The 16,086-nt window shown below is 36.2% G+C and overlaps 1 protein-coding gene across 14 annotated transcripts in view; it reads left to right on the forward strand.

Moving 5' to 3' along the window:
- The window catches only part of CLASP2 (cytoplasmic linker associated protein 2), a 144,966-nt gene that overhangs the window by 87,176 nt on the left and 41,704 nt on the right, over window positions 1-16,086 (forward strand). For 10 of the 14 annotated variants that reach the window (XM_080385871.1, XM_080385865.1, XM_080385876.1 and 7 more), the window contains 7 exons: window positions 937-1,014; window positions 1,592-1,759; window positions 4,358-4,413; window positions 5,549-5,719; window positions 8,929-8,952; window positions 11,641-11,658; window positions 13,588-13,689. In XM_080385871.1, the coding sequence (XP_080241997.1) occupies window positions 937-1,014; window positions 1,592-1,759; window positions 4,358-4,413; window positions 5,549-5,719; window positions 8,929-8,952; window positions 11,641-11,658; window positions 13,588-13,689 (617 nt within the window). The remainder of the gene's footprint in view (window positions 1-936; window positions 1,015-1,591; window positions 1,760-4,357; window positions 4,414-5,548; window positions 5,720-8,928; window positions 8,953-11,640; window positions 11,659-13,587; window positions 13,690-16,086) is intronic. The other 4 variants (XM_080385873.1, XM_080385877.1, XM_080385866.1 and 1 more) reach the window with 2 other exon arrangements.

The raw sequence follows: 16,086 nt of genomic DNA on the forward strand, positions 1-16,086 counted from the left end.
ATGAGCAATGCGCACCATACTTGCAGAGTTTCACTTAAGTCATGTGTGCTGTGTGGCAGAGATGCACAGGTAAGCATCTGTCTTTTGTCCTGAAAGGATGATACTCACCATAAAAGAGGGCAAGTGGGATTAGGCTGGAGGGCTGTTTCTAGTATTAAGATCATACTGTAGCTTCTCCAGCAGACAGGAAAATAATACATGCATCGGCTCTGCAGAATGTGTATTCGAAGAATGGAGTAAGAGCAAAGGGATTAAGGGGCCTCCAGAGAAGACTCTGAAGAGCTTCACGGTCATCCAGCTCCACAGTTACCTTTCAACCCCTGAAGGTGCTCCTGAGAAAGGGAGCAATGGGGACATCATGATTTATATCAGAGTGTCTATGTGTATATTTTAAAAAGACAAAAAAATCCCCGATGTCCCCCCTCCCCAGCCAAACCCCAAAACTTCAAACATGTCTTGAATTAAAATCTGTTCATCATCACAATTTTTGGTTGTTCTGCTGGGCGTTTTGCTGTTCTTGCGAGCATCTGTTGAGATTTAAAACTCATAGGCCAAAAGCATTCAGAGGTGAATTTCCAGGAAAGTGGATTTACCAATCTTAACTTTTTCATTTTTCTTACTATTAATATAGTAGGGGAAATGGTTTTTCTATTTGAGGAAAGTAGGTGTCTTAAAAAAGATATTAAAAAAATAACTTTTAAATGTGATATATGTATGTCTGAAAAGCAGATTATAATTCTTTTAGATTGAAGGAGGAAGCTTACATAAAACTTTAACAGAAGGTGCAATTGTCATCAGTATGCTTAAGTGTTTACTTGATATCTTAGAAAGCATATCTCAGCTGTTTTTTACTCAGAGAAATGTTAGTTGAAGTGTAAAACTTTACTACTTTGAATTTGGAGTAGCAAAATAGCATGAAGAATGTCTGTCTTCTAGGCATGCAGCTGTCTTGGTTGAAACGATCAAGAAAGGCATTCATGATGCTGATGCAGAAGCAAGAGTGGAGGCAAGAAAGTGAGTTTTGACTACATTTTGCTCTGAAAAATTGAATGTTTTACATGAGTGATAGAAGGCATATCGGAGGTGGGTGACTTCAACTATGGCTGAAGAAGAGGACGCAGGTTAAAATTTGATGTTTCTGTTCTGAGTTCTGAATTAATGCCTGGTTTCTTTTGCAAAAGACAATCTGAAAGTTGAAACAGTTAATACTGTTGTGCAGCAATTGACGATTCTACTGAAATGGGAGTCATAAAGATTGATACTGCTGCAGTATCATCCCCCTCTCTTAATTAAGTCAATAAAAAACTGCAGTGCTTTGACTGGTGATTAGGCCAGAAGAGAATTTGTCTTGATTCCACACAGAATCGGTATGTGAATGTGAGAATTTCAGAGGATAGACTTAAGTTATTTTGAAAAGATTAATTCAGCCAATGTAACTGGTTTCTTTTATGATTTGGTAAGTATTGTATATGTTGCATATTTTCAGCCTGAGTTCATTGCCTTCCATTCGCTGATTCGTTCTATAATCTTTACTTCCTGACTTTGAAGAAAATATTGAGCAATTACATGTGGTTATTCTCTTATTTTGCAGGGCTTACCTGGGTCTTAGAAATCATTTTCCTAGTGAAGCTGAGACTCTGTACAATTCTCTTGAGCCACCCTATCAAAGAAGCCTCCAGACCTACTTGAAGAATTCTGGCAGTATAGCATCTCTCCCTCAGTCAGACAGGTCATCTTCTAGCTCACAGGAGAGCCTCAAGTAAGGATTGCTTAACTGTTTCTGAGCCTATAAAAAAATAGAAACTGTTTCTCAAAAGCAAATGTGGTGTACATAAAGGCTGCAGTTGTATTTTGTCACTTCTTACTAAATAAAGTCTTTTACTCTGTTTTCCTATATGACAGTATTACCCCGGCAAGGTGAAAAATGAAGACAGTCATTAACTGGATTTTAGCAGGCTGTTCTTATTCATTATTTATTCCTTAAAAACCTCTGTTATGCCAAAATATCTTCAAGGTTCACATATTGGTGTCCAGCATTCTGGTGCAATTAATTAAATCCAGGAAAGAAATAATGGTGTTACTCCTTTTCTTACCTCTTTTCACTGGGAAGTATGAGACACACTGACACTGAGATTCATTCAGGTTGGAGATGCCTTTTTTTTCTCTGCTGTCTTCACAGTATTGAATATCTATTAGCAGTATTTTGCAGCTGTGCTAATTACTAGAGGGTGGGTCTGTGCTGCAGTCTGTGGTGTATTAAGATGTATAGACAATCCTGGGTTGAATAAATTAAAGTTCACTTAGGTACCAGTAGCAAAAGAAATGTACTGGCTTTTTAGTAGAAATGTAAAATAGTAATAGAAGATTTTTTTTCCCCCTTTACATTCTAGACAGCTTCCTCAAAGTGTTCAAACCTGTTAACATTTCAATTCAGATGCTTCATTTCCAAAGCCAGAGAACTTGTCTGCTCACTTTTGACTTGAAAGCAGAGACTGCTTCCAGCATACTGGAAGTTAACTTTTTTTTTGTTCTTTTGACTGCTGTCTTAAATACTAGAAGCTTAGCTTATCTTTCCTATGGTACTTATAACTATAAAAAACATTTTAAAAATAATTGTAATGTAGGCTATTGCTAACATTTCATTTTCCACAAACAAATGTTTATTCAAAGATTAATTACTCGTGTTTAAATTAATCTATATTCCCTGTCTGAAAATCAAAGTGCTGTTAATGAGTTACTAGTAATGAAATGTTAAAAACTAAATTACAGAGACGTTAAAATCTTAAGTTACTCTTAAAGCCTCAAGTGTTACTTCCTATATTGCAAGATATGCAAGTACTACAGTACAGAAAGGGAGGAGTAAAAAAGAGATCATGATATTCCAAACTAATTAATTTTTAATTGTTTTTTCACTTATTTTGCCTGTAGATGCATGTTATTTTCCCTGTGTTACCCAAAACTGTATTTCTGGCTATTAATGTAGATGCTGAATTCTCCCTGTGGAGATTAACCTAAGAAATATGGGTATGATTTTCCTAAAAGTCTGATCCTCCATGATTTTCAATGCTCTGAGCTTAGAGCTCTAACAGATCATTCATTGATCAAAAATGGTATTAAGGAGGATAATGGAATGAGGGAAACATGGTGACTTGTGCCTACCTATATGAAACCGCTTAAATGAAATGTCAGTTGAAATAGATTGTGACAGTTGTCTGGGCCTTCTGTTTGGAGCAGTCTGTAAGGTCAGGATGCACCCAGGAGTCCTGCCTCAGCCTCCTTGACTGACTTGCAGCAAAATACCTCCAGAACACTAGTTTGTAACGTCAGAAAGGCAGGTATCATTCATAATAAGCTGCAAATACATGTTCTCATGTGAGGAGTTAGGTCTAACAGTGCTGGCCTCCATGTTGTCATTGAGCACCTGAGCTAATAACTTAGATAAATGCACACACAGTATGAGGCATCTCTTTTCTCTCTGATTTTTGGTTTGAAATCAGAGGCAGATTATTTTTACTAAAGCTGAGACTCCAGACTCAAGCTGTAATTTGAGCTAACTATTTCAGCAAATACAAACCTTCCCAGTCAGTTAAATACTTAGATGGGTAGATGGGAATAAATGAATAAAATTCCATGCTTTCTTCTACTAGTCTCTTGCTTTTCCCTGGTCCCTCTGACTGCATTTTACCCTTCTGAACCAGGCAGAAGGAAGGGCTCACAGTTAAACTTGAGTAGAGAAAAATATTTCACTTCACCAATTACTCATTTTTGCAGCAAGAGTAAAGGGAAATTGAAAGAAAACGAAGTGGAGAAGACATGGGATTCTTCTCCTTACATAAATTGTGGGAGCCTTTAACATTCAAGCAGAGGAAATACACTCAAGCTGCTGGGAAGTTCCAGCAATTTTCTTCTTAATTTTAACTCAGTTCATGGAAGATGCAGGACTGGAAGAGGCTTATGAGTTGTACCCCTGTTTTCCTTGTTACCGCAGACACCACTTCACATAATTTCTTTCAGAAATGGAGGCCTGCTGGTTTTGTCTGGTGGCTGGTTTAAGATGAGCCCTGTAGTTAAAACCTTGTACTCACCACTTTAAATGTTCCGTGACCATGTCTGGAATACCTGAACTTTGTGTTAGCAATGTGTGCCTGTCAGCAATCAAAGGATTAATGCTTTGTGATGAAGATGCAATTTTATAAAATATAAAAGATGATTGTGTTTTCCTTATCATTCCATATTTAATGTGTTCATCTAAGGTTGAAGGGGAGAAAAGAACAGAACACTTCTTCTCTTTTTTATTGTTCATGTTGGATCTGATACATGAGGCTTACTTATCAGGTTTATTGACTTCTTTTTTCAGTCGGCCTCTATCATCTAAATGGTCTGCAGCCAGCCCAGCAAGCCTTGCAGGCAGAGGTAAGGTGGTTGCAGTGCAGTGCACGGTGATTGTTCTTCATGTTCTTTGAATAAAAAGTTTTAAATGCAGCTTAAAATTTTACTGTCTTGAGCATGTACCCTTAAATAATGATATGTGTCACTACAAATGGCACCTGGAGCCAAGACTGCCTCATACTTGCTTCACATTTTGTCTTGTTTTAGTTGTTGCAAGTATAAGACATAATTTGCAAAGTATTGGTATGATTAATTGATCATCTGTCTTTGGAGTTATGTCATGAGACAGTCTCAAAGAAAATCATTACTCTGTGGTCTGTTCATGATTATTAGGCTTACGGCAATTGGAAATGAAGGACTCTACCTTTCATCTGTTCTGTGTAGCTGTTGCTCTTCATAAAAAAACAAAACCCGCAGATTTGCGATACAAAGAGTTTAATTTTATCTTGAGTGTTCAGAATTGTCTTTGCTCTTTTTTCACTTAATGTGTTTGTAAGTCTTGCAGAGTAAATAATTTGAGCGTTTTACAAATGGCCTGTAATTGAGAGTGTTTATTTTCTGGATACTGAAACTGTTAAGGGGGAGTCAGGTTTTGAAGACATAAACCAATAGTTAAAATTAACTGAAGCAAATAGTTAAGATTCAGTAAATAATAGGAGGTGAATATAAAAATATGTTACAGAAGATTATACCCTAAAGCAATTCAGGGTATGCATTCAGCTTGCCTTTGGCTTTATCTTAGCTGAAATGTGGGAATATTATTTTTCCTCAGTATCACGAGGGATGCCGTGAATTTCCTTATGTTCGTGAAGCATTCAGTGATGTAACAAATCGGATAAATGTTCAAAATTATGTAATTTGTGCTGGCATGGGAACATGTAGTTTGTATTAAATAATGCTATAATTTCATGCTGAATGAAGGCAAATACTACTGTAAAATAAACTTCTTTATCTGAATTTCATGGCAACACCAGGTCTAAGTTTCCTTCTTAACTCAGTAATACTTTTTTTAGTATTAATGTGACTTCTGCTTCTTTACATTATTTTCTGTACTTTCTGCTGGTATGCTGCAGTAGTAGAAAATGTTAAACTTTTAAATACAATTCATTTTTTTCATTATAGACTTAATTTCCTAATACTTTTAATTTTTATTTCCTAGTTTCAGGCAGCAGCAAGGGTGTTCCAAGCCCAGGAACTCTGCAGAGGTCTCGCAGTGACATTGATGTTAATGCTGCCGCAGGTGCAAAGGCCCGCCACGCTGCTGGACAGACAGCTGGAGCTGGGCGCTTATCAGCAGCTGGTCTACCCCCGGGATCTTACGCTTCGCTAGGTAAGGGGAACATCTTTGCAATACTGTGAGATATTTTAAAAGTTTTTTTGATCAAGAAGTTAAGGGGAAATACTGGTCATTTTTAGTAGTATTTAACACTGCAAAAGAGCAGGTGTTCTGAAGTTAGTTACCAACTTCGCTGTTTTGCTTTGCTTGTGCTGGAAGAATGCCAATGCAAAGAATGTATTCACACTGTGCTCTTCAAAAATGTGTTAATCTGGAGTTAACATCAATTATTGGAAAGGGCGACACTTAACAGCAGATAGTGATCATGGCTTTTTTATTTCTAGAAGCAGTAGTGAAATGAGTATTAGGACTCTTGATTTTTCCTTTTTCTCAGCTCTTTAGCTGGTTATTTTACAGCAGTGCTGAAAAGACATCCTGGCAGTAAGTGGTGGCTTCTTCATGTAATGCAGAAGTGTTTTACACAATAATATACAACATTGGCTTCATAGATTTCTTCTTTAAGCATGTTGATGGAACTATGTGGATGTTTATCTAGGTGACAGTCTTCATTGATAGGAGTACTTGCTGTTAGATATAAAGTGCTATAAATGATAAGCGCAGAAGAGTGTTAGATAGTAGTAATATCAAATTGTGGTAGATGTTAGAACTTCCGCTAGATGGGGAGCCCCAAGGAATATGGTCATGTTTTTGTTCTTTTTAAGTTATCCATACTGTAGGGGTAGCAATGAGGGAAGTGAGGTTCAGTGTTCACAAAACTGTCGGTTTTTTCTTCTCAGCTGATGTGCCAGTTAGATCACCAAGGAGACATGTCCTGATGTCGGTATTGCCGAAGGTGATCACAGGAGAGGCAGAGAAACCTTGTGTTTGGGGACATGTTAGGATATACTTAGACTATGGTTTTCTAAGTTTTTGGTTGTGCTTTTTTAAATTAAAATTTTAAGTTTATGACTATTATAAATGAATTGGTTCTTTTATCATCATAGAGAGTATGGGTGGAAGGGACCTTAAAGATCTTCTAGTTCCAATCCCCCTGCCACGGGCTATTTGAAATGGTTCGAACACCATTGATTTCAGGATTAAGTTTGTGAGTGTAGACAACGGTGACAGAAGGAATACTTGCTGTTTGAAATGGTAATTTCAGGTGTGGGCTCGGCTCCCTCTAGTGCCCACAGCGGGGCAATGAGAGAGCCCTCCGGGTAGCGGGGGAACGCCGAAGTTAGGCTGCTCAGTTTGCTCGGCGGAGGAGATGCACTTGATTGCTCGAGGAATTCTCAGTTCCTCCCTCGTTAATGCCTAAAAGCCTGAAATAGGTGTGATGATTTCCAGGGTAAGAGTATTGCCTGGTCTGTTTTGATGTGCCGTAGGACATACTGTGAATCTCAAAGCTGGAATTCAGCTGTTGTGAGAAGTAGAAGTGACACAGAGCAAGCATGGTGGCAGAAGGAAAAGATCAAACAGAACAAAGGGAGAAAGTTCTCTGTTAATTATCTTCTTCATGCTGCTGAAATAAAGGGACTGCTTTGGTCTTTAGAGAAAACTAGCTCTTGATTGGAGGATTGGTTTGCTTTCAGAACGTTTTAAGTGATATGTGATTCATGCTCAGAGTTTTGTAAGCGAGGCTTGAGAAGGACAGAGATTTTCAGGGAAGTAAATAGCAGTGGCTTCATGCAGGAAAGTAACAGAAATAAAGAAATAGCCTATTCTCTGTGATTTATAGATCTGGTGAGTGAGGGTCAGGGAGAGGAATAAATAGGGTAAGCCCAGGTCACAATCTTCTGAACGGTTTGAGTAGCTGGAAGACTGCCTTGCTAGTAGATGCCACAATGGTGGTTTAAAATGGCAAAAAAATGTGATACTAGCAATGTATCGTAAAGTTAGATCCTATTACAGCTGGTATAAGGGCAGTAGTAGTGAAGGAGACCACAGTTTGTGTACAGTCACACAAAAGCAGTACTGCTTGATTGATCTGGCTCATTCTCCTAACAGTTTTTTTTAATAGTGATAAGGTAATTTAAATCACACATACCTGTCCCCTTTTACCTATGTAGAGAGCGTGACTGTTGTGTGTTTGGCTATGGATTAACCATGGAATCCACCTCAGAATTTTGTTTCCTCTTAGTTTTCAAACAGTAACCTTAAAATGAATGGAGTGTGAATCCAAGCAAGTGCAATGTTTCAGAAAATGGGCTCATTTGTGAACTTCTCCCTTCTCTTCATTTTAAGGGAATTGCTTGTACTAGTCCAAATTTGGAAACTCAAAATGACTGAATTGTCAAGATAATGCTGACCATGGTACTAGAATGCCTAGAAAATGTTACTGTGTTTCCATGATGCTTTCCACATATTCTCAGGTGTTGCAGTCAAAAAATATAACATTGTCTCCTGGAGACTGAATTTATTTTCACCCTTACTTACAGAGAAACAACCACCTTTTGCTTAAACAACTGCCAAATTTAGAGCCTCAGAGGACCACAAGTTCATGAGCATAGTAATCTATAGCTGTTTCCACCTGTCTCTTTCCTTTTTTATTATTAATAGAAGAACTCTTGCTTGCTTATTTATGATTTGTTTTACAAAAAGCTTGTTCTAGAAGCAGTAGGACATTCTCTACTTCAGTTATTCTAAATGTTAACTATCTTTGACATCCTTAAGTATTGATGTCCTTTTTAAGAAGACTTGAGTTATAATTATTATGTCTCACACTAAATTGTTACTGTCAGAATATGTATGCACTACCTTCCAGCTGAACTGGTAAATCTTTAATGCTTTTAAACCAGAGTGGAACTTTCTCCCATTTTTCCTCTGTCATTATTGTGATGTGTTTTTCGCTCCTGTCCCTTACCCCAGGTGGGGCTTCATGCTTAGGAGGAAATTTCATAAGAAATATAAATGTCGTGGTTCAATAATTATATTCAATACTGATGCTTCAGTAACTGTTAACACCAAGCATGAAACAGTTCATAAATATTTTACTGAAAGGGTTTTCTCAAATCTGGGTAATAGGGAGAGATTAAGCATCCCTGTGCAAGGTACTTGTACCCTGTTCTGTAATTTTGTACCTTGGACTGAGAGGAGCCAACTTTACTTAAGGTGGCTTATACATGCATGAATTAGATAAAACATGTCTGCTGTATTTAATATTAATGTATTTTCCTTAATTAATGTTTTATGACTCTGCTGTGAACACCTTTATTCTAACACACTAAGTTTTCCATGTTTCTTTGCCTGCTTTTTCAACAAAGAGGATACTTCTGACAAGATGGATGGTAAGAAATTGTTTAGTCTGTCCTCTAATTCTGTTAAATATTTGATAGTGTTTTATGTAAAATTATTGATTTTTAATATATTTGTTCATTAACAAAATACAGTGCTGTTTTCTTTAACCCCTAAGTAATCTTGAAGCCTTAATATGTCTTGTGTTATTTCTGTGTTTGTTGATGGTTTTGATGATTGTTCTGTATCAGTGACAAAAAAAATTATCGAAATGTGGTTGTTACTCCTATTTTTTAAAAAAGTTCTGTAATTCGTCTGTAATTAACAGAGCAGCAATGGGAGAGCAGAAGATGCTTGACCACATAATTAAGGATTTAAAAAAAGACACACAAAAATCTCTTTCAAAAGTACTCTATCAAAATCTAGTCTAGCTACATAATTTCAAGTGCCTGTGAATCCTGTAATACAATGTAATTCTATTAAAGAATAGTTTGTTAAGAAGACTTACCTGTTAAAATAGTTTATCAAGTATTCCAGCTAAGTTTTAGCCCTTACTTTTTTTCTAATTCACTGTATTAAACACATGGAGGGAGTGGTCGTATATCTTTATTCTAACTGCAGTAAGGCTTCTCATAGCAGTTGTCTGTTTCAGGGGTGTGTAAGTAGTGCTTCCCATTTAATAAAATGACAGAGTCCTAGCTCAATGCCTGATAATTCTAGTTATAATTTAATGCTGGGTCTATGTTTGCCTCTTAATAATTTGTCACGTGTTTATTAACAGTACATGTTTCAAAGAATGAGTAGTTTACTGGAATTGAGTGATGTTTATTGTAGAATGAAATGAAAACAGTAAGAAGGTGCATCTCTAAAACCCAGAGTCCTGAATTAAAGCACGGATGATCAATTTCATGAAAGATAATTCTTGGAAGAATTTTTGAGCATTGCAGATGGCAAGCCTACTTTAAAAAATTGAGGGGAGTTTGTGCAAGATAGTAGTGTCTGTCTTGCTTACTTCTATATCACATGTCCTTATGTTGTGCTTAATAGGATTTATTCATAACTGTCTGTGCTGATCATTTGATCTTGAGGTTTTGCACATTGTCACCAGCAATAAAGGTTCTTAGGGCTGTGTGTACAGGCTTTTTCGGTTCTTCAGACCAAAAGTCGCGACTAATGATGTACCACGTACCTGTTTAAAAAATAGTAGAGGAAGTACTATGAAATTACTGAAGTAACAGGTTGGGGTTTTTTTTCCCTAGAGAATATTTGTAGTGATGATGTGTGAGACGGAATGAACACAGCTTAGCTCTCCAGCTGTTCTGATCTAACTGCCACCATGTGGAACTAACAGTTTTTCCTTTTCCACTAATCTTGGCTGCATGTTTTTGCCAATTCTTTCACTAATGCCTTGTAATACTTCAATATCAATCCCTGTAGGCAAGCAAACTCCAGAAAACTGATTTCATGAAAAAAAAGTGAAAAGTATTCTGTTATTTAGCTTTTGGACCTGACACTGAGTCTTTAGCCATCCAAACCAGGTGGTAGCACAGGAGTGGAGAGGAAGGAGAAGCAGAACCCACCCCTTTTAGGAGCAGCTGGCTGTTAGCCTGGTTTAGGTGTTGCATAGAACCTGCCTTCCAGGATCCAGCTCTGGAATAATGGTGGGTTTGGGGAGTTAGTTTAGGGTTTGTGGTTGTTTTTTTTTAACACAGACTGGTAAATTTGATCTTGAAAACTTTGAATTCCTACATACATATTACTTTAACTGTTTTTTGTGAAGAAACATTGAAATTTACACTGAATTAATTTTTTAGAGGGAGTTTTTAAAAATAGTGCCTTGAAGGTAGTGTAATATGAGAAAGCTGTAGCCAGATTTGCTGAGATTAAGTTCAGGCTAGCCAAAGACACTAACAGTTTTAATCGTTGTAGTTCACTTATAAGGCAGAAACAACAGAGTGAAAACGAAAATGGAAATACCTTTAGATTTTATTTTTTGAGGCATTTAACATTTTTATCACTATTAATACATATTTTATTCCATAATCTGATTTGTTCTAAAGGAACTTAGAGGAAGGACTGCTGTTTAGATAGCATCCCATCAATTCCTAGGTGCTGATGTCAGTAAAAAGATTTGTCCAATTCTCATTTTGTCATAATCAAGCCATGTTAAGCTTGGCATACTTGCTGAAGTGAGATCTAGTTTCAGCAAACTCGTATTGCTTCCACTTCCCTGAGAAAAATTTGATCTTGTGCATGTAGATCTTCAGAGTAATTGTGGACTTAATTCAGAGAAATCCTCCTTGGTGGCAGTTCCTTTCAAATTATCACTGTCCAGTGTGGGAAACACTGTCCTTATATATTATCTTAGAGAAAAACACAATAGTATGTTTTCTATTTTCAGAAGAGCTTGCACTAAAATGTTTTTAATGTCTGTTTTTATCTGTACATGTCATTTCATTGACTTATTTGGTAGATTTTTTTTTTCTATTGATTGTCTTGGTGGTTTCGTAACAAGTTGGGAAGGCAGTGCTATATATTGTGTTCTTATGAATCACTAACAGTATAGCATGGATGTTTCTCGATAATTTTTCTTCAGTTCAATAATGGAGTTGCAACACAAAAGCTTTAGCCCTCTTGACTTGTTAAAATCTGTCAAGATTCATAAGATTAATCTCAAAAAGGAATTGGAGACACACAATATGGTTTGGAATATCATGTATTTTATTATTTTTTCTGTTTAGGAACAGCTTCTGAAGATGGTAAGAAAACATTTTGTTAGACTAGCTAATGTTTTCAGCTTCATATTTTCATTGATCCAAATTAAGCTTTAAAAGTAGAATATGGTCTTTCTGGGGCTTTGTGGAGGTTGGTAACTCCAGACAGCTTATGCATCTAATACTTGGTTGTCATGTAGTATTTTTACAATTATTTTGCTTTTATTTTAATTCTCAAGTACTCATCTGCAGTAGAAGTGTCATTGTTTAACATTTCTAGTGTGAAAATGTAGGAGCTTTATAATTTTGCGTTTGTTTTTTAAAGCAAATCTTGTCACTGAATACTTCATCGAATGCGTTCATGCTCTGGGAAGCAGGTGCTGCTATTTCTTATCTTTTTGAGACTTGGGAATTCATATTTCAATATGCTATTAGCATTTAAACCTGTCATTACTGAATGGATGTAGAGACTCCAAGTGAGTTAACAGTTCATTTGTCTCACGCATACCAACTGTGGTTTTACTTTGATAAAATTGAAGCAGGTTCCAAGTGGTAATTTAACATAGTATTCAAATAGTGGCACTCTGTATTCCTAGGTTGTGGGGCCGAATTCTGAATGCATTGCAGTCTCACCGCACTCAGTGGGAAAACATTGCCATTGCACGGGGATAACTAGTAGAGTTTGGACTAGTTAAATCTAACCATTCTTGCTAGTGTGTTGTTTTCTAACAGTTTAGTGAATAACCTCCTTTATCCTGATTCTCTTCTTATAGACTCTCATCTATGGCTATTCCCTCTACTTGGATGAATAGTATTAACTTGGTTGGTCTCCAAATTCTGCTGTGGGAAGCCTAAAGAGGCTAGAACTAAATAAGTCTGTGTACCTAATTCTTCTAGGTCAAATATTGACTCTACATGTCTAGAAAATATTTCAACTGTGCTGTTCTTAGAAGTGGATTAGTTACTGAGCTAGATCCACCCTGTACAAGCTTTTTGGGTTTTGTTCTTGCAACTTATAAGAACTATGGTTAGCATGGTTCTTGGTTTTGTTTTGTTTTTCTGTTGTTTGAGAGGTTGGCTGAGGAAATGTAGTACACAACTATTATTTTCTATTATGAATAATCTTTCAGTTACCTATAATTCGTCCAACTGGGGTCTTCCTTTCTTTTATGATTCCACTGAATGCTCTGGATGTTATGAGGAACATGGCTAATAATGCAGAAAGGTTTAACCAAAGACCCAAGATGGTCTGGCATTCTAGATAGAAGTGAATTTATCTAGTTGTAGATACTCAGTTTAATCTGTCTTTTCCTCAGTTCTTCTGTCGGTTGAGGAGAGTAGAATTTCCTTATATCATGTTGTCACTGAGGAGTACTTAAGTGTGTACTGTAGGCTGTGCAAAATGCTATAAAAGGCTTGGGAAATCCTGTAGAAGTCTTGACTGTGGCCATGAAAACAGTAGAATCTTCAGTAATAGGAAAGCGAGTGTTTATATTTCTAAAAAGGAGTTAGGTTAGAAAGAAACATCAGCACCCTGTTAAAAAAATAGTCGGCATAATTTTTGTAGTTTTATAACAGCAAAAGTAGAGTTACAACCACAAGTAATCATGAGAAGACTGTACCTGATACAGCAACATTAGTTATATGCATTGCCTATTATATTTAATAAACTTCTCTTTAATATAGTCAACCTATTTATGTAGGAGGCAAGAACTAGTTAGACAGCTCAGGGTGTTCATGAGAGAAACTGTTTACTGAAACATGTAAGATCAGAGGAGAAGTATTTTGATTCCTCAACTATTAAGTCCTTCAAGGTGTTCAAATTTCTACTAATTATCCCAAAAAATTTTTCACCAATTGAGTTACGCTATGCTGCTTTTTTATCTACAGAAACTTAAGAATTAGTAAATGGCTACTGATGCTTTGCTTTCCACATTACTGTGAAAAACTGGTTTAATGCCATTTTTTTTATAGGTCGTATACGAACAAAGCTTTCAACACCTTCTGTTGGTATTGGAAATTCTAAAACAGATTCCAGAGGACGGAGTAGAACCAAAGTGGTGTCACAGTCTCAGCGTATGTATTTTCTGTTTGTCAGTTATACCTGATAAAGAGGCCAAATGTTTAAGCATATATTTATTCATTGACCAATGGCTACAGTCAAAGTTAATTTTTAAAAAAGCTACATACTGAGTTGTTGTTCTGTGCCTTAGGTTCATCATCGCCAGACAAAAATGAAGGTATTTTTTTCAGTGTTTTGGGTCAGTGGTATTTGCATGCTTTTCTAATTCATGTTGTTTTTCTCTGGACAAGATACTACATTAGCTCTTAGCTTGCCAATTATATTAGATAACGTAACAGGAAGTTAAATCTACCCTTAAATTCTGTCTTCAATTATAACTTCTCAACATTCTTTTCCCCCCTTTCTGACCTCCCCAACACAAAAGACCAGTAAACTTCTGTGTCAGTTACATATGACACATGGATGAGTAATACAGAAGAATAGGTAGGCTGAATGGTGTCCTCACTGTTACCTGTAAAACCTGATTTCTTATTTTTCAGAAAGTTTTTATTTTTCAGCCGGGCATATGTATTTACATTTTAAGCTAGGCAGTGCTCTAGCTCTTGGATATATGCTCTCTTCCTGTTCACTTAAGTCTTCTTTGGAGTAAAAATACTAGACCCTAACTTTATAATCAGTTACTTAGCTTATTTTGAATCAGAGGGTTAAAACAAGCAATTTACTGTATGTCAGCTAATCCACAGTAATTTTCTGTGTGTGTTTAGAAACCAAAGCAAATGCAAAATTTCCGATCTAGCTGAGCACTCTGTCATTAATCAAAAAGACCTGATTACCTCACATTCTTTGGCACTGGCTGACCTATGGCAATTTGTTCACACATCTGATGTCTCCAACAGACATCATCTGACTAAGCTCTGTAGTGTTTTCAGACTCTCATCTTTGTCTAATTAAGTGAAGTGAAATGATATTAGTCAACGAAAGAAAAACTATCGTAAAATTAAATGAACCAGTCCTATAGTTTGTCAGGTCTAATATTATAAACCAAATAAAATTATAGAGATTTTGAATTTTCTAGTACAACTAGTTTGCTCTCAGTAACCTTATCCACTTTATTTTAATAAAACCCCTTAATTCTGTGTTTAATGGCAAAAACACTTCATAGCAATGACTGCATTTACCATAAACAGAATAACTTCAGAGGTTAAAAAAGCAGGTAGAAGAATTTGTGGGCTTTTTTAAGGCCCTGTTAAAGAGTACTTCTCGTTGTTTTGCATTACTTCCTTTTCCAACAAATACAGTTGTATCAAACCTGAGCCAATGCTCACAGGTTTTGTGAAATAAAACTAAAATATCTGAACAGATAAATATAAAAATAATAAAATCCAGTAAGATAAACTCTCTTTAAGTAATTCTTTTTGCTTTGACGGTGCTTTAATCCCACACATCTGTGTGGGACGAGAGCTAGAATATAGTCAAGTTATTGACTGTGACAAAGGTTGTACAAAACTTGTTTTAAGTTTTCAGTGTTAAGATGACTATACTATACCATAAGCAAAGAATATTGAGATCAGTAATTTAAGAGGGAAGTGAGGTAACAGTTCCATCAAATCACTTTTTCTTGTTATGAAAAGCTGGAAGCAGTATCTGTAACACTTTTCCTAAGTGGTAGGAAAAGTTCTGAAATAAGCTTTTTGAAAATACCTTCATACTTTGAGTAGGCTTGGTAAATTCTTAAAAACTTAAGGCATTTGGTAGACTGCTTTGAGGGAGGGGTTAAATTTAGGTAGCCAGACAAGAATACTGTGATCACCGTCGTAATATTAATTAAAACTGACTGTATATTCCGGGAAACAAACTGAAGCTTTTTCTGTTTCCTTTCACTAATAATGACCATTTATTTCTAAGAGAATTCATTTTTGCTTAGTATTAATGTCTAAAGAGGTAAATTCAATTGATATTGAAATAACTAGATTTGTCTATATCTGATGTCTGAAAAATAAATGCATGAATGAATCTTTACAGCCTTTTATTACTACTTCTGTTCAGAACTGATGGCTTCAGTTAGCTCATTATAACCTGTCAGTGGGGGAGAACAAGAATTCTGAGATGTTTTAAGGAAGATGAATAGGGCAAATACAAATGGACAGGTGAAGGAGAATGGTCAGACACTTGTATGCCAGCTGTCTGGGTGATGTTTATGTGACTGAAAATTTTCACAGTGTTGTAGGAAGCAGGAGGCTTGATCTTTCCATACAGGGGATTGGTTTAGTTCCCCAGCTTATAGTGGAAGAATAGCTTCATATTAGATGTAAGCTTTTAGTTTTTTGAAAACCACTGTAACACAAATGCTTTCGTAAATTTAGGGTTACAACTATTGAGTGCTTTTGTTCAAAGATCATTTTATGAAAGACTTGCAAATTTGAATGCTTTTACAAAAGATACTTTTTTAG

Source organism: Falco punctatus, assembly GCF_963210335.1.
Source record: "Falco punctatus genome assembly, chromosome: 4".
Taxonomy (NCBI): Eukaryota; Metazoa; Chordata; class Aves; order Falconiformes; family Falconidae; genus Falco; species Falco punctatus.